Source organism: Rhinoraja longicauda, chromosome 5 (assembly GCF_053455715.1).
Source record: "Rhinoraja longicauda isolate Sanriku21f chromosome 5, sRhiLon1.1, whole genome shotgun sequence".
Taxonomy (NCBI): Eukaryota; Metazoa; Chordata; class Chondrichthyes; order Rajiformes; family Arhynchobatidae; genus Rhinoraja; species Rhinoraja longicauda.
In genome coordinates this window covers 17,149,431-17,168,139 of record NC_135957.1, presented here as the reverse complement: position 1 = coordinate 17,168,139, position 18,709 = coordinate 17,149,431, and the positions used below count along the sequence as shown (strand labels likewise).

The 18,709-nt window shown below is 42.9% G+C and overlaps 1 protein-coding gene across 11 annotated transcripts in view; it reads left to right on the top strand.

Moving 5' to 3' along the window:
• adgrb3 (adhesion G protein-coupled receptor B3) overlaps positions 1-18,709 on the top strand; it is a 590,910-nt gene that overhangs the window by 524,602 nt on the left and 47,599 nt on the right. For 9 of the 11 annotated variants that reach the window (XM_078398997.1, XM_078398996.1, XM_078398999.1 and 6 more), the window contains 7 exons: positions 7,771-7,921; positions 8,139-8,208; positions 12,317-12,383; positions 14,667-14,752; positions 15,067-15,165; positions 15,543-15,714; positions 17,551-17,646. In XM_078398997.1, coding sequence (XP_078255123.1) covers positions 7,771-7,921; positions 8,139-8,208; positions 12,317-12,383; positions 14,667-14,752; positions 15,067-15,165; positions 15,543-15,714; positions 17,551-17,646 — 741 coding nt within the window. The remainder of the gene's footprint in view (positions 1-7,770; positions 7,922-8,138; positions 8,209-12,316; positions 12,384-14,666; positions 14,753-15,066; positions 15,166-15,542; positions 15,715-17,550; positions 17,647-18,709) is intronic. The other 2 variants (XM_078399002.1, XM_078399000.1) reach the window with 1 other exon arrangement.

Here is an 18,709-nt window from a genome sequence, read left to right as displayed (position 1 = left end):
ATTATATTGATAATTATCAATATATATTCAATAATTGAATCATCAATATATATTACAGAGCTAAGGTGCCATTATATATGTATACATTCCATGCATATCTTGTCCCATATGAAGTATTGTTCCGAAGATAGACATAAAGAGTTGGAGTAACTCAGCGGTTCAGACAGCATCTCTGGAGAAAAGGAATAGGCGACGTTTCGGGTCGAGACCCTTCCTCAGACTAAATATTATTCTCTTCATCACATGAAAGAAAGCCTTGGAGGGTAGACTATTTAGATTCAGTGGAGTGATGATGGGTTGGCGCATGAAAGCAGGTAAACCTGGGCTTTATTGCCTTGAGTGTAGAAGGTCAAACACTGACTCAACTGTGATATTTAAAATGACAATGGAATTGTCAAAGGTGGATGTGGGAAAGCTGTGGCGGGAGGATCCAAAATAAAAGAGCATATTGTTGCAATTGGCAACAGGCCACTTGGGAATGCAATCATGCAGCATGTTTTATAAAAAGTAAATGTCTCCTGTGAAAGGTTTGCGGGTGCTGGATCTAATGAATTTTGAAAGACTGAGTTTGTGAAGCATTTGAACAGTAAAAGTGTTAGTGGTGATGGAGCGAGCGAGGCATGCTACACGCATAGTGGGGAAACAATTACTTGAATGAGGAAGCAAGCTTGAAGCTAATTTTCTGGTTCCAGTTTGGAGAGCTATTCTTTTGTTGTGGCTATTTTTACAAAAGAGATCATCTAATGTCACTAATAGAGATCTGTTTATGCAACTATTTTCGCTGAATGAATGTTTGTGAGAATGTCAGGAAAGTTTCTCACAGAGGTGTGATTCGGCTCTGGTTTTGGGGAGTTAACAGAAGGGGAGCACCAGCTGTGGGGGATTAGCATGTTCACACAAATCCCCTTCTGGGGAGTAGCCACAGTCATCTTTTCACTCCATCTACAGAGGTTGCCTTGAAGATAACATCACACTTGCCACATGGTGTACGATATTTGTCATTATCCTCTAAAACCTTTGGGACATTCGGAGTTGAGGTAAATGAGAAGTTTTCCAAGTAACAGTTGCTGACTCATGCACCATCAGGAACTACAGTGTCCCTGCCCCATCTGATTGAGAGGGGCAGCTAAGCAAAGGAAATAAATGGGTCAAAAGCTCTGAGATAAAGGCACATGGTGCGAATACAGATAAAGGAACATGACAAACATTGAAATACACATCTGTAGGACATGCTCAACATGTCAGGATGTGCTGATGGAGGGAGGAAAAAAAGCCAGAATGTATGGCTTACTGCGGAAATGGCCGGCTCTGAAACAGTGAGATGGAGTGGGAAAGGTCAGACTAAGAGTGAGATACCACATCACTTTGATCTTGCTGTCTGTAGCCTCCTACACAGTCATAATGAGTCGTCATGTAAGTTTGAGAAATCGTGCCTCATCTTCCAACTGGGCACATTGCAGTTTTCTGGACTAAATGTTAAATTGTGCAGCTTCAGACAGTTTCTCTGCATCAGAACTGGATGTAGGTCTGTCTAATGGAGTGATTACAATGGAGGGATCAGGTTTCTCCCTTGTGACAGTGCCATCTTCCTTGGGTGCCGCTCTGACCACTTTAACTGGCTGACAGACCAGGAGAGGCCAGTTCTCAACATTATAGCTATTGGTTGGCCGCTTGAACCCTGTCTGCCCGCTCTCTATAAAACCCAGGCATTTGAGCCAAAGGAGGAGACTGGGAGAAGGGAGTGGACGAGAGAGGAAGCAGAAGAGAAAGTGGAAGATAGAAGAGACTGAGGAAGGGAGATTAAGTGGCCTGGCTCCCTCAAGAAAGACTGACCTACTGGGACAGACCTGAGACCACCAGCGCCACTGTGTGGTCAAGACAGGACTGCCGGGACAGTACTGCCCTGGACAGCAAGCTACTGTACCTGAGGCCAAGTCTGAGCAGCTGGGGCAAGCCTGAGATGCCAGAACCTCTTCCTGCCACAGACCACGAGGGACTGCGGCCTCACACAGCCACAGAGGCAAAGTCTGGACACTGAATCCTATGATAGTAAGTACATTAAAATTTATTAGTTAGCCAATCCAAAGACTGCCAGCCTGGCCCCTTCAAGCTCAAAGCTGAGCTGCCAGGAAGAAACCTGTACCATCAACGCCTCCTCGAGGCAAGGAGCAACTGCAGGAAGAAGCCTGAGATCACCACGCCTCCTCCTTCGAAGACCAGGACTAAGCTGCCGAGACAAGCCCAGATTGGCAACGTCATCACACATGTGCTCTGATGACAAGGGGCAGCGCCCCCATGTGGTCCTGGACTTTCTTACCCCTAGAATAAATCACATAGTTCACCTTACTGCAAGTGTCAGTGTGGTGGTCACTGTTGAACCACGAATGTTCCCCGGCACCACAGCCTCCATTATTATTGCTTTAAAAAGTGCAAGCTTGGTTTAAATGGTGTTAGCTGCTCACAAAATTGGTTCTATCTTGACGGGTAGGCCAGTGATTTTAGTTTAGTTTAGTTTATTGTCACGTGTACTGAGGTACAGTAGAAAGCTATTTTGTTGCATGCTGTCCAGTCAGTGGAAAGATTATACATGGCTACAATCAAGTTAATGGCTAATGTAACCTCACTTTTTAAAAAGGGAGGGAGAGAGAAAACGGGGAATTATAGACCAGTTAGCCTAACATCGGTAGCGGGGAAAATGCTAGAGTCAGTTATTAAAGATGTGATAGCATCACATTTGGAAAGTGGTGAAATCATCGGACAAAGTCAGCATGGATTTATGAAAGGCAAATCATGTCTGACGAATCTTATAGAATTTTTCGAGGATGTAACTAGTAGAGTGGATAAAGGAGAACCAGTCGATGTGTTATATCTGGACTTTCAGAAGGCCTTCGACAAGGTCCCACATAGGAGATTGGGGTACAAACTTAAAGCACATGGTATTGGGGGTTCAGTGTTGAGGTGGATAGAGAATTGGTTGGCGGACAGGAAGCAAAGAGTAGGAATAAACGGGTCCTTTTCGGAATGGCAGGCAGTGACTAGTGGGGTACCGCAAGGCTCAGTGCTGGGACCCCAGTTATTTACAATATATATTAATGATTTGGACGAGGGAATTGAATGCAACATCTCTAAGTTTGCGGATGACACGAAGCTGGGTGGCAGTGTTAGCTGCGAGGAGGATGCTAGGAGGCTGCAGAGTGACTTGGATAGATTAGGAGAGTGGGCAAATGCATGGCAGATGCAATATAATGTGGATAAATGTGAGGTCATCCACTTTGGCGGCAAGAACAGGAAAGCAGAGTATTACCTGAATGGTGGCCAATTAGGAAAAGGGGAGATGCAACGTGACCTGGGTGCACCATTCATTGAAAGCAAGCGTGCAGGTGCAGCAGGCAGTGAAGAAAGCGAATGGTATGTTAGCATTCATAGCAAGAGGATTTGAGTATAGGAGCAGCGAGGTTCTGCTGCAGTTGTACAGGGCCTTGGTGAGACCGCACCTGGAGTATTGTGTGCAGTTTTGGTCTCCTAATCTGAGGAAAGACATTCTAGCCTTAGAGGGAGTACAGAGAAGGTTCACCAGATTGATCCCTGGGATGGCAGGACTTTCATATGAAGAAAGACTGGATAGACTAGGCTTATACTCGCTGGAATTTAGAAGACTGAGGGGGGATCTTATTGAAACATATAAAATTCTTAAGGTGTTGGAGAGGCTAGATGCGGGAAGATTGTTCCCGATGTTGGGGAAGTCCAGAACCAGGGGTCACAGCTTAAGGATAAGGGGGAGGTCTTTTAGGACCGAGATGAGAAAACATTTCTTCACACAGAGAGTGGTGAGTCTGTGGAATTCTCTGCCACAGAACGTAGTTGAGGCCAGTTCATTGGCTATATTTAAGAGGGAGTTAGATGTGGCCCTTATGGCTAAAGGGGTCAGGGGGTATGGAGAGAAGGCAGGTACAGGTTACTGAGCTGGATGACCACCCATGATCATATTGAATGGCGGTGCAGGCTTGAAGGGCCGAATGGCCTACTCCTGCACCTATTTTCTATGTTTCTATGTTTCTATCCACAGTGTTCAGATACAGGTTAAAGGAAATAACATTTTTTCATGCAAGATAAAGTCCAACAAGTCCACTTAAAGATAGTCTCCATTGAGGCAGATGGTAGCTCAGGACCACTCTCTAGTTGGTGATAGGATGGTTCAGTTGCTTGATAGTAGCTGGGAAGATGCTGTCCCTGAATCTGGAGGTGTGTGTTTTCAAACTTCTGTTCCTCTTGCTTAATGGGAGAGAGGAGAAAAGGGAGTGTCTGGGGATAGTCTCATCCTTGATGATGCTGGTGGCCTTGCCGAGGCAGCGTGAAGTGTAGATGGAGTTAATAGAAGGGAGGCTGGTTTGTGTGATGGTCTGGGCTGCGTCCACAATTCTCTGCAATTTCCTGCTGTCTTGGATGGAGCTGTTCCTAAACCATGTCGTGATGCATCCGGATGAAATGCTTTCTATGGTGCATCCACACGTAGCCGGTGATGGCTGTATCGTGTATCTGGTACAATTAGCATCAAGTTTGTGCATTGGGCTGTCAAAGGCTTTGGACAACAAGTTTAGCCCCCAAGGTATTTTATGCTTAAAATAAATGCATGAATAAAAAAGTTTACAACTGTTAAAAATTGAAATGCAAACTGTAAAAGCATAAGATTAAGACCCAGTAAGTCAGCACCTGAAAGGAAAAGAAATCTAGAATTTGGAAACAAATCTGCTGAAACTTGATGCTTTCCAAACCGTGGCTGCTCAGCTTTGAGTTTAAAAACTGACCAAATGGCGGAGAGATTTTATGGTGTCAAAGATGCTGTTCTCTGGATGAGACTTTGAACTGAGACCTCGTATGAATGTTTGCACAGAACAATTGCACAGTATTATTTGAAGAATAGCACGGCTGTTTAGCCACCACCATGGTAAGCATTACCACTTTAACTAACTCTGGTCATTCAACTCATTTGGACCTTGCTCGTTTGTGGTCTTTGATCTGCTGATCTAATGAGCATCACCACCACCTCCACTAAATGATAAAAGAGAAACTTTGCAATTGCTTGGAACATACTACGTGATGTTCCAAATGGAGAATATTGGTATTTGCATTGGTTTACTACATTCATCCATTAGACAGGAATTGGGACACTCATGACGGCCAAAGACAAGGATAAGACAGGCTTTGAGAGGGCTTTTGGAAGTAAGGAAACAATGTAGTAAGCTGCATAAAGAAGCACATTGCAGAGGTTTGGGTGCATGTCTGTAAGCTTAGAATGGTCTTAATTTGGGACTTAAAATGCAGAGTTTGTACATCATTGAACTCTGAAGTAATGCTCAGAGATAACACTGAAAGGACACAGCCTTAAATGTGCAGCAATCAAGTGATTAAGCCTGGCAATGTCAGCAATAATATAATTTGCTTTGATCCATGACTTTTGTGTACTTTTAGCCAGCTTTTTTAGCCCCCTGAACTGAAAAATATATCATTACATTGCATTGTATCTATTCTTAAAATCATTTGAGCATCTTAAATAGGTTATATTTTCAAGGTTCTTGGATCTTTTTCTTCATTGTTCTTAAAATGACTAAATTATTGATTGATGATGCAGAAAGTAAACAATGTTATCGAAACCAGCAAATTAAACTCAGAAAATAGTTGCAGAATACAGCTGCATGATATGTCAACGTTAGAGAATGCATAATATTACATTGACTTCACAAATTCAACCTTCCAGATGTCAACGTACAGGGCATGATCAGCAAGTTTGCAGATGACACAAAGGTAGGGGGGGTGGTGAATAGCGAGGAAGGGATCTGCAAGCTGCAGGAAGATATAGATGAGATGGTCAGATGGGCGGAGCAGTGGCAGATGGAATTTAATCCTGAAAAGTGCGAGGTGATGCACTTTGGCAGAAATAAATTGGAGAGGGAGTACACCATGAATGGAAGGACCCTAGGGAAGACAGGGGTACAGAGGGACCTTGGAGTACAGGTACACAAGTCCTTGAAGGCAGCAGGACAGGTGGACAGGGTGGTTAAAAAGGCATATGGGTTACTGGCCTTCATTAGCCGGGGCATCGAATATAAAAGTAGGGGGATAATGATGGAATTGTACAGAACACTGGTGAGGCCACAGCTGGAGTATTGTGTACAGTTCTGGTCACCACATTATAGAAAGGATGTGATAGCTTTGGAGAGGGTGCAGAGGAGATTCACCAGGATGCTGCCAGGGATGAAGGGCCTCGGCTATGAGGGGAGACTGGGCAGACTGGGGTTGTTTTCCCTAGAGTTGAGAAGGCTGAGAGGGGACATGATCGAGGTGTACAAGATCATGAGGGGCATAGATAAGGTAGATGGCGGGGAACTTCTTCCACTGGTGGAAGGTTCAACAACGAGGGGACATAGATACAGGGTAAGGGAAGGGAGGTTTCGGGGGGATGTGAGAAAGAACTTTTTCACCCAGAGGGTTGTTGGAGTCTGGAACTCACTGCCTGGGGTGGTGGTGGAGGCGGGAACACTCACAACGTTTAAGAGGCATTTGGATGGGCACTTGAAATGTTACAACATTCAGGGCTACGGTCCAAATGCGGGAAAATGGGATTAAAATTAGACTGTGTTTGGTAACGGGTGGCGCGGACACGATGGGCCGAAGGGCCTCTTTCTGTGCTGTAGGACTCTATGACTCTATGACTTCCATTCAGCCTATTTTGTCAAATTGATCCATGAAGCTCTGGGAAAGTTTGGACATTTTAAATGTATGCATTAATCATCTTATTCTGAATCAAGAAGGAGCTAGGTGTTCTGTCCTAATTTACCTTTTGGCAATAATAGGTAGCTGGAACTGTACTGACTATTCCCAAAATAACATCAGTCATCTGAAGCATGATGGGAAAGCATGTCCTTTATTTTGAGTTTGTCTTCTACTCACTTCTCACTTTGTGGGCTCTGAACTGTCATATTCCTTGGAAGAAGTATTGGGAAGCAAAAGGAGGAATGAGGTCCTGCACATGTATTTTAGGAGCAAGCCAATAAATTGAAGAGTGGAGCCTTCTAGGCTACAATCTCTGGATTATTTCTCGTCTCGCAAACTAGTGAGTATAGGAATATAAGAGAAAAGGTCAGATGAATGCATGTTCACAGGCAGATGAGGTGATTAAGAAAGCAAAGATAGACACAAAGTGCTGGAGTAACTCAGTGGGTCAGGCTCTGGAGAAAAAGGGTGGCATTTCAGATCGGGACCCTCAGTCTGAAATTGGGATGGGGTGGGGGAGGGAGGTTGGGTGAAGAACTGGAGGCAAGAAAAGATCTGTGGAATTCATTGCCACAGATGGCTGTAGAGGCCAAGTCAATGGATATTTTTAATACGAAGATTGATAGATTCTTGATTAGTAAGGGTGTCAGGGGTTATGGGGTGAAAGCAGGAGATGTGGTTGAGAGGGAAAGATAGATCAGCCATGATTGAATGGCAGAGTGGACTCGATGGGCCGAATGGCCTAGTTCTACTCCTGGAAGTTATGAATAGATTTTCCAATGGATTGGTGTACAGTATTATTTTCCACCCCTCTGCTTCCAGAGGTATAAATTTAATTTGGATAAAGCTCTGTGAGCCAGTAGTCCTTTTGTAACCAGTTCATCTTTTTAGCATGTGTGACTCAGGCAATAAATATTGATGAACTGCTCGGACCTTGGTCTCCGGTGGACACAAGCCATTCACACTAAAAAGAAAATATTGTTTGTTTTGTGTGCACAGGGTGTTTGCACAATGACCACTGCCTTTCTGCATTTCTTCTTTCTGGCTTCTTTCTGCTGGGTTTTGACTGAGGCTTGGCAATCTTACATGGCTGTCACAGGGAAGATTAGAACAAGGCTCATCCGCAAACGCTTTCTATGCCTTGGCTGGGGTAAGCATTAATATCCATGTCAATGTTTCATTTTGGTGAACTATATTTATGTGTTCCTTAGAAACCTATTTTGCTTTAAAAAAAATTGTGTTCTTTCCCCTTTCATTGAAGATAATTGGCCCATCTTTGACCATCCTGTGAAAAAAAAGGTTGTATTTGTATTCCTCCTTATGTGCAGTGATACAGTTTTCTTATGAAATATAATTTATTTCTTCAGGATTGCCTGCATTGGTGGTGGCAATATCTATGGGATTTACAAAGGCTAAAGGATATGGTACATCAAATTAGTAAGTTGCTTCAAAGCTCTTTGGCTTCTTCCACAGCTGCTACTGTCAACATCTGCTGTTCTCTACAAATTAGAGGGACAAAAGATAGGGCTTTCGTGTCAGACCAGGATCACCAGGTTCTCCCTATTCCTCCCGATCTATTTGCCCTGAACTCCTCTCACTTTCTGGAATACGAAGCACTGCACCTCACGGATGTTCGCGAAAGAACTGGGTGTGGGTTCACCTGGGTGAGAAGACCATTTAATGGAAGATGGTGTGAAGGTGACATTTGAAAATAACTTTTCTTTACTCATGCCCTTTGACATCCTGTGTGTGTCCTTGTGCAGTCAGTGCACAAATGATGACAGTAGAAGACCCATCTCATCAAACTTTGGCTGGTTCTTTCTACCGATCCCTTTCTCACTGGCCCCTTTCAACACATCGCACTAATGATGTCCCCTGTGCTCACAAGTGGAAGTATGCAATTGAAGGAACATTGGACACATTTATCTCGCTTGTCTGCTCACTTATCCACCCCTCAACACATTAGCCCAACCTACCCTCACCCACCACTAACCTGATCCAACCCCCCCAACCATAAACCTGGTCCAACTCCCAACAGCCAGCGCTCACCCAGAATACATTGGTGTCTGCAGTTGGAAACTTATGTTTTGCAACTAAATTATGTATTTGTGAGGATGAATAAGAATTAGACACAAAGCTTTTCAGTGTACAAATAAAAGAATAGCTTTAAAGTCGGGAGTCAGAATTACTGTAGATTCACCAATAATTCACAGTGTTTCTCAACAATAAAATGATTTTTGTGTAATATGTTACATGCTGAATGTGATTGAAATGCTGAGCTTAATTAGGTATATATTGCAATTGCTACTCCTTATAAATTCAAAATTATTTTGAGTGTGTGATAAGGCTGCCTGTAATATTTTGCATTTGTAGTTACAGGTGTGCTGATTGGATTGGTTATTTAAAGTAATGGATTTTGCTTTATTTTTAAAAATTACTACAACTTACATTGAATGCTGTAAATATTCATTCTGTGGATCCTTGCAGATGCCCACTAGAACTGCACTGGAAATCCCATTTACGTTTGTAGTTTCATTATCAAAGCCTCACAACCATTGCAGCTTCTGGCTGTCTTGGGCTGAGCCCCAGCCAGTCAATGAACACATGGAGAAGCAGTGCCAGTCCATGTGGGTTCTCACCCGTAAATACACCAAACTTTTGCCTTTCCATCTCCCACTATCACAGCCTGATTTAAACTATTGCTGTGCTTTGAACACCTTTGCCATGTATCAGGTTTCTGCAACCAGTTTGGCAAAACTTGGTAACACCTTGCCCTAAAATCTACTGACTTCCTTCAGAGCAGGAAGTGAAGTTGCAAGTTACGTTAATTGCAAGCAGTTTAATATCTATCTACATCCATTCAGCAGAATCCGGGGATCCAAATCAGTCAAATAATCAGTCAGTCTCTCATCTTCAGGGTAACCATGCTGGTTACTAATTTGGTTTCTTATTTTCCTTGTAGCCCCTTTCATTCTATCCAAGATCTCTTGTCTCCAAACCTTACCAAGGTCTTGGTGCAAATATGACTAGCACGGCAGCAGCACAGTGACGCAGCAGTAGAGTTGCTGCCTAACAGCGCCAGAGACCCAGGTTCGATCCTGACTGCGGGTGCTGTCTGTATAGAGTTTGTACGTTCTCCCTGTGACTGCATGGGTTTTCTCCAGGAACTCCGGTTTCCTCCCACATTCCAAAGACATACAGGTTTTGTAGGTTAACTTGCTTTGGTTAAAATTGTAAATTGTCCCTAGTGCTAGTGTACGGGGTGATCGCTGGTCGGGTTGGACTCGGTGGGCCAAAGGACCTGATTCCACGCTGTATCTCTGAACTAAACTAAATTAAATCCTAAAGGGAAGTGAAAGGAACAATTGACCATGGGTGGCCTGACACTTTCACTGGCCAGGATCAATGCAGCTCTTGCAATTCAGAACTTCAGTATCATCCAGGGAAAAGGAGCAGTAGCCTGACTGTCAACTGCAAATGGATATGTTGGGACTTTGCAGCAATCCATCTCTGTGTTATTTTTGAGCATTCCCTCTCCCTGTATAGAAGCACTATTGTCACAGAGGGTGTTTGTTCTCTACCCATAGCCTTACAAATCCACAGCAGATCACTTACTTCATTCCTCTTTCTGCACCTTAAATAGATTTGCATATTTTACCAGTACATTTCAAGCACACTTACATGGAAAGGATTTAGCCAAAATTAGTGAACCAATAAACCATTAAAGAATGTATTTGTGTGAATCAATAATTAGATTTCCCCGAGTCAGCCATAGTTCAGTTCAGTTCTATTAATTACTTTGCTTTAAACAAAATTAGATTTAAACTCAAAGAGCCATCTGTATTGCAGCAGAAAGTCGACTTCTCAGGCAGTGTCTCAGGATCGAGGATGACTTGCTTCCACTTCAATTAAGATAACTAATGAGGCCAATGTGGGACCCAGATTGTCCGAAAGATGGTGCAGGAGATGCCTGTAAGAATAACGTATGGGTCATTTATGAGCTGGAGCACTGCTTAGGTAGGGGTCCACTGTGCTCCTGATGCATGGACATCAGGTTCTCATTGCCATCCCGGACATTCCTACACCTCAAGCAATAGTGCGCCAGACATTCCCAGAAGTCGGAGCGGATGTTGCATTTCCCAAGGAGGGTTTGAGCACATCTTTGAATGCTTACCTCAGCCCTCCTGGTACTCTTCCCATGGCCAAGCTCAGAATTGCATGTCTAGTTTAGTTTGGTTTGGCTTTGAGATACGGCGTGGAAACAAGCCCTTCGGTCCACCGAGTCCGCACCAACCAGCAAGCCCGCACACTAACACTTTCCTACATGCACTGGGGACAATTTACATGTATACCAAGCCAATTAACCTACAAACCTGTACGTCTTTGGAATGTGTGAGGAAATCAAAGATCTCAGAGAAAACCGACGCATGTCACGGGGTGAACGTACAAACTCCGAACAGACAGCACTCGTAGTCAGGATCGAGCTCGGGTCTCTGGAGCAGTAAGACAGCAACTCCACCGCTGTGCCACCTTGTCCGTTTTGGCAAAAGGCAATGATGGACAACCCGTAGCCGTGGTTTCCTTAGATTTATCCCTCTTCCTCTCGGGATTGCCAGATCAATCCACATTATAATGGCTGTGCTTCAGGGTAATTCCAAGTAATCCACAGCTTTCTCGTGGTCAGTTGGGATGAAATACGCAAAGAGCTAACATCATCATCAGGCTGTTATTGGACTGGATTGAGCATGATCACAATTAGCAGATCCATAATTTTTAGATGGGCAGTTCATTGAAAATAATGGTGTGGGCCTAGCAAATGAAGATTATCAATATGATAATAACTGAGTGAAAATGCAGTTGATGACCTGCAACAAGATTTAGGGTAGTAATTTGTGCAATTACTCATGAAGAACAACAAGAAGGAAGCTTTTCCCACCACATTCTCTTGGGCAAATGCCGGCCCTGTCAACAATGCCGAGCTCCTGAAAATTAATATAAAAATGCAGAGAGATTGTCCCTCAAATTGCTTTCAATGGGAGTGCCGGGTTAAAGCCAGTGGTAAATATTCTAGTGTGCCCAATGGGGTGGTGCAGCAGCAGGACATCATCGATCCTTTGGTCAATGGCCCACCAGGGAAAACACCCATAGTGCCAGGGCCCCAAGTCAAGGAAAATGTGGCACCTCAAAGTACCAGCAAAGAAACCCCACACAAAGAAGAGAAATCATGCTAGTTCGTCCATCTTTGGCTGTTTTATGGCATTGTGTTAATGATGAATGTTGGCCTGCCCCCTGGAGGAACTCTAATATTTTCATATCAGTGAGATATTAGATATATATATTAGTAGATCATAGATATTCTCAGTTAGTGAGTTTCTCAAGTTCATTTTTAGTTAAGAGGCCCATGGTTCTTGAATGCTGGAACTCCATTGCAATGAATTCCTGTGCACTGTTTGAGAATCTGTCTGCTCTTGAAGTTGCCCACTGATGATTAATTAAATGTACCCTTCTAATTTTAATGTGTTGGTTATTATTTTTATGTTCACAGCTGCTGGCTGTCACTGGAGGGAGGCCTTTTATATGCATTTGTTGGACCTGCAGCAGCTGTTGTTCTGGTAAAACAAATGTGCATGCGCTCTTATCATTAAACCTTGCACATCCCACTTATAACGCCATTGAGGCAATTTGATTATTGCATGTATTGATATTTCATAAAGTAATTAATTTGTCAATGCAATGTGCCTTTTTTCTGTTTATGTGATAAATATCTTGGGGGGGTTTATTTTTGCTTGTTAAAACCAAAGTAATCAATTATAAAATTCCTATGTAGGTGAAGCATATTAAGTAACTGGCTGTATTGATAGGTCCCTACTCTTGGTGGGGAGATGCCTTCAGCGCCCACGTTGCAATCTCAGCGAGATCTAGAGTGCTTGAAGCAAAACAATAAGATCATAAGTGATAGCAGTAGAATTAGGCCAATCGACCCATCAAGTCTACTCCGCCATTCAATCATGGCTGATCTATCTCTCCCTCCTAAACCCCATTCTCCTGCCTTCTCCCCATAACCTCTGATACCCATACAAATCAAGAATCTATCTATCTCTGCCTTAAATATATCCACTGACTTTGCCTCCCCAGCCTTCTGTGGCAAAGAATTCCACAGATTCACTATCCACTGACTAAAGAAATTCCTCCTCATCTCTTTCCTAAAAGAACGTCCAAAGATGTTGAAAATGTGCAATAAGAATCAAAAGTGCCAGAAACACTCAGCAGGTCAGGCAGCAGCTGTGGGGAGAGAAAGAGTCAATCTAATGACTTGAAACATTAACTCTATCTCTCCACAGACGCTGACTGACCTGCCAAGTGTTACTGTCATTTTCTGTTTATATTTCAGAGTCAGGCTGCTTTGCATGAGAGAGAACAATGTGGAGGGAGAATGAGTTCATCCTGCAGTCAGTTGGGCTTCTGTTTTGGTGCCAACCATGACTGCAGTGACCTGCTATCTAAATTCAGAGACGACACACTTGCAACAAGCATCTATTTTTAATTATGGCAAAGAAAAATCTCTGTGGATGCTTGAGCTTTGACAGAGCAGTGAGGATGATGATGGTTCCCTGGCTGCAGCCAGGATTGGGAGGGTTGAGGGTATTCTCCAGGTCATCGCGGATACTCTGAATATGACATGGGTTCACTTCGGAGCAGATGCTGCGATGTCTGTTTGAGCTTAATGTGACAATTGGCTGTTTCAAACCTGACTAAAGTGCACATCAGAGCACTCTACACTCGAGCTATCAGAATCATTGGTGGGACGATCACAGAGTAGAGTTTCTAGCTGGGCACTTCCTACAGTGAAAGCCACATTGTCCATCTTGCCCACAAAGATACTGCAAAACTCAAGGCGCACAGGGAAAACAAAGACATAATTAGCGACGTATATGATTCCATATTCAGGAATCTGGTAATGCAATCCAGATACTCACAGATGATATATTTTCTTATGGAGAGAGCACTACTGCAGGGGATACCTTATCACATTCCCTGTTTACATTAAGGATGCTGGTGTAAATGCAGCACATTAAACAACAGTGGCAATGGTTTTATTATTTGTCCGAAAAAGGCATTGTTGTTTTGTTGAGGTTTTTATTTTGCTCTAATGCACAGGCACTTGTGCATTGCATTAAGTAACATGGACATGGAATCCTGGGTAGGTTCAGGTGGTTACCAGACCTAAATTCAGCGGAAGCATCAGCAAGGAATTGTCGTTCAGATTTCCTCGTCTCTGAGGATACAACAGCACACCTTAATTTAATAGTATTAGATGGGGTATATCACCTGAAACGGTGGAACAGCATCAAATGTGCCTAAAGGTGTGTGACGTGAGAGGATATTGAAGGTAATGGTGCTTCCCCGCCCCGTATAACTTCACACTGTGAGAGGTTAGGGGGACAGTAAAGAGCATTGATGTAAGTTTGACGAGCTGATATAAATTACCAATGCTGCGACCACTCTGGGGTCGTGATGGAGGACGTTGATTGTTGAGGCCACTGGAAGGGGGCAATCTGAGCGGGTAGACACGGGGGCACTATCACCCCAAGTGCTCCCCTGGTCCAACGACTTCTCAGAGCACTTTGGCAACACTCCCAAATCCTGGGAACCAATTGAGTAATAACTGGTGCCTGTGGTAGAGCGGGGCTTTTAAAAAACAGAGGAGGAAAAGGTTTGAAAACAAAACTTTGTAAATATAACCGAATGCTCTGTCACAGCTGCGCAGCAGGTTTGGTGAAAGTAGCGGCTGCAGTGGCTTCTGAGCTTAAAGGTTGTGGATCTGTGAGGGAACAGTGATGAGTGTTGTGGTCCACCCAGCATAAAGATGACAAAAAGCATTTCTTCTTTCGTAGGTCAACATGGTGATCGGCATTTTAGTTTTTAATAAACTCGTGTCAAGAGACGGAATCCTAGATAAAAAGCTAAAACATAGAGGAGGGTAGGTGGTGACTGCTAAAACATTCATTGTCTTGTTTTAAATGCTCATGACAAGTGCTTTCTTATGATACTGTAAACAACATGTACCTTGCATAAAGTATACCATCGTATTTCACCTCTTAATTTAAATGTGTTTGACATTGATCCAGATTCTGCATGGCTTTCTTACTCGTGTGGTGTAATGTAATTATCATATTTACCATGGAGAATTCTTACACTTATATTATTTTCTTTTAATTCCTGAGGGTGCTGGATGCTTTTATTTTAAAGCTGCAATCTTTCTCTTTTTTTTGTTGAATTTTTATTTGGTTCCAGTCAGATGAGTGAGCCCCATAGCGGCCTGACCCTCAAATGTTCCAAGTGCGGAGTTGTTTCAACGACAGCCTTGTCAGCCACCACTGCCAGTAATGCCATGTTAGTCTCAAGCATTTTAAATCTGTATCTCTCTGTATGTAATATATGGATAATGCATATACGTGTGTGTGTATATATAGACTTAAAACGTTATAAATATAAACTGCCCAGATAATTAAACTCTGTTATTTTGGTAATCATAGATTCTTTTTATGGAAATACATAAACATTTAATTTCAAATAACTGTTGGAAAGGTAATAGATGTAAATCCAGGTGTCTGTAGAGATGGGTAGAATATCAAGAACTGTAAAGTACAGATTGAAGTCTTTGGAAAAACATTATTTTTTTTAATCTCTAAATCTGTAATTTACATCACACTTAATATCAATCCAAATGGTGTCCTGCCAGTTCTGATGGGCTTTCTGTTTGTGTGCAGGGCGTCTCTGTGGAGTTCCTGCGTGGTGTTGCCTCTCCTCGCTCTGACCTGGATGTCAGCAGTGCTGGCAATGACCGACAAACGATCCATCTTGTTTCAGATCCTGTTTGCCGTGTTTGACTCACTGCAAGGATTTGTCATTGTCATGGTGCACTGCGTCCTGAGGAGAGAGGTGAGCAGACTTCCCCCGTGCAGCATTAACCAGCAGAAAATGGCGGGCAGATAAAGAGCGGCAAGCACGTGGTAGTTGTGCCTTCGTAGCTGAGCAATATTTCTACAATCAGCCCCGCCTCATAACCATCCTTTCAGCCACTATAAGATTGCCCCAGAGCTGTAATGTTTGGAGGGATGTGATGCTTGGTCAATGAGTATATTAAAAAATGAGATCAATTAGATATTTGGGTACAAAAGAATATGGGTATCGGAAGGGAAACAGTTAAGGTAAAGGATAAGCCATGATCTTAAGGAAAGGGGGAGCAGACATGAAGGGTCATCTGTCTAATACCCATTCCCATCTCTCTGGTTGTAACGTTATGTTGGTGATGCTTGTTCATTCACTCCCTCTATTTGCTATGGAGTTCATGTTGAAACACACAACCTCATGAATGACATGACCAAAAAGGCTGATGAGGGCAGAGCTGTAGTTGTTGTGTACAAGGACTTCGAAAAAGCATTTGACAAGGTTCCACATGGTAGGCTTCTCTGGGAGGTTAGATCGTATGGGGTACAAGGAGAAATAGCTGAATGGACAGAAAATTGGCTTCATGGAAGGAAGCAGAGGGTGATGGTGGAAGGTTGCTTCTCGGACTGGACTATGACTAGTGGTGTGCCTCATGGTTTGGTGCTGGACCCATTACTGTTTGTCATCTATATCAATGATTCGGATGAGAACATACACGGCAAGATTAGCAAGTTTGCAGATAATTACAAAAGTGGGTGGTTTTGCAGATAGTGAAGATGGTTATAAAAAATTGCAGCAGGATCTTGATCAATTGGCCAGGTGGGCTGAGGAATGGTTGATGGAATTTAATGCAGAATAATGTGAGGTGCTGTATTTTGGGAAGTCTAACATGGACAGGACCTACACAGTGAATGGTAGGGCTCTGGGTAGTGTTGTAGAGCAGAGGTATCTAGGAGTGCAGGTATATGGTTCCTTGAAGGTGGAGTCACTTTTGGGTGGTCAAAAAGGCTTTTGGCCCATTAGCTTTCATCAGTCAGAGTATTGAGTATAGATCTTGGGAGGTCATGTTGTAGTTGCATAAGATGTAGGTGAGGCTGCATTTAGAGTATTGTGTTCAGTTCTGGGCACCGTATAATAGGAAAGATGTTGTCAAGCTGGAAAAGGTACAGAGAAGATTTATGAGTACGTTGCCAGGACTAGAGAGTTTGAGCTATGGCAAGAGGTTGAGTAGGCTGGGACTCTATTCCTTGGAGCGCAGGAGGATGAGGGGTGATCTCAAGATCATGAGAAGAATAGATCGGGTAGATGCACAGTGTCTCTTGCCTAGAGAAGGTGAATCGAGGACCAGAGGGCATAGGTTTAGGGTGAAGGGGAAAAGAATTAATAGGAATCTGAGGGGTAACTTTTTTACACAAAGGGAGGTGGATGTATAGAACAAGCTGCCAGAGGAGGTAGTTGAGGCAGGGACTATCCCAATATTTAAGAAACAGACAAGTACATGGATAGGACATGTTTGGAGCGATATGGACCAAATGCGAGCAGATGGGACGAGTGTAGCTGGGACATGATGGCCAGTGTGGGCAAGTTGGGCCAAAGGCCCTGTTTCCACACTGTTGCACTCTATTGCTCTATGACTCCAATGATACAGGAAAAAAATCCATCTCCTGTATCCAGGTGTGTAGCACTTCTAACCCATATTTAATCCAATCTGCTACACTGATTGTAAATTGATTATAGTGCAGACTAACCTTTCTAAACATCTGGTATGCTTAGTGAGCATTCATGTTTCGGCATCAACTTACTTAACGTTATTTTTCGGATGAACAGGTTCAAGATGCTGTTCGATGTCGGCTGAGGAACTGTCAGGATCCAATGGCTGGAGATACTGCAGGCACTTTTCCAAATGGTCACGCTCGGATTATGGTTCGTATCAGTTTTTCCCTTCATTTTGCTGGTATTATTGTTGATTTACCATTGCCATGTGCACTGAGATACAATGAAAAACATTTTTTTGCGCCCTATCCGGGTAAATCAAATCATATGATTTTAGCCTGACTAATGTTCTAAGACAGGTTAATGTGGGTCACCCCTTTATCCTGACCCATTTTTAGGCTCTGTTGTCTTCAGTGTAGCTGAAGGTGGACCTCCAAATCTAAATCTTCTCCTTTTTCCCTGGGGTTAAAATTGGGCTAAGTTTACATTGTTGTTATTATTTGGCAGACGACTGATCAGATAATTGGGATACATAATGTTTCCAAATTCAACTTTTCTGCTGGCAAACAAGCTTAATGCAAGGAATCAGTAAGTCTGAAGGTTGACTCAAGCATTAGTTATTTATTATGTGGTTTTATATTTTGTATTTCCATTACTTTCAGTGCAGAGAGATTACTGATCTAATGGACACATCAACTCATAAGAAAACAGTAAATGATTTCACTTCTAATATTTATATAAAAGCACATGTTGAGGTAGATTTTGCTGGAGCATGTTGCCCAAGCCATCCATTCAAGATATCACATGTTCTACTAATCTGCTAATTTCAAGAGAGAGTTAGATTTAGCTCTTAGGGCTAAAGGAATCAAGGGATATGGGGGAAAAACAGGAACGGGGTACTGATTTTAGATGGATCGGCCATGATTATATTGAATGGCAGTGCTGGCTCAAAGGGCCAAATGGCCTACTCCTGCACCTATTTTTCTATGTTTTTTTGCTCGACTTGTTCGTACACTCTTCAACTCAAACATTTTTGTTGAGACTGTCAGCTGATGATGGTGCGGTGAGGAATGCAATATCTGGGACATGAATGAACTAATGCAAGACAAATTGAAATTGAAGGATAATTAGCAATGACAGGGTAGAAAGGCAAATTGAAGTAAATACATTTAATCTAAGAAACAGGGAAGATGAATGAGAAGAAGAAGCGGAATAAAAGAAAGAAGATAACATTTTTAATCTGCTAGTTTTGACATCTCCCTAAAAATTCAAA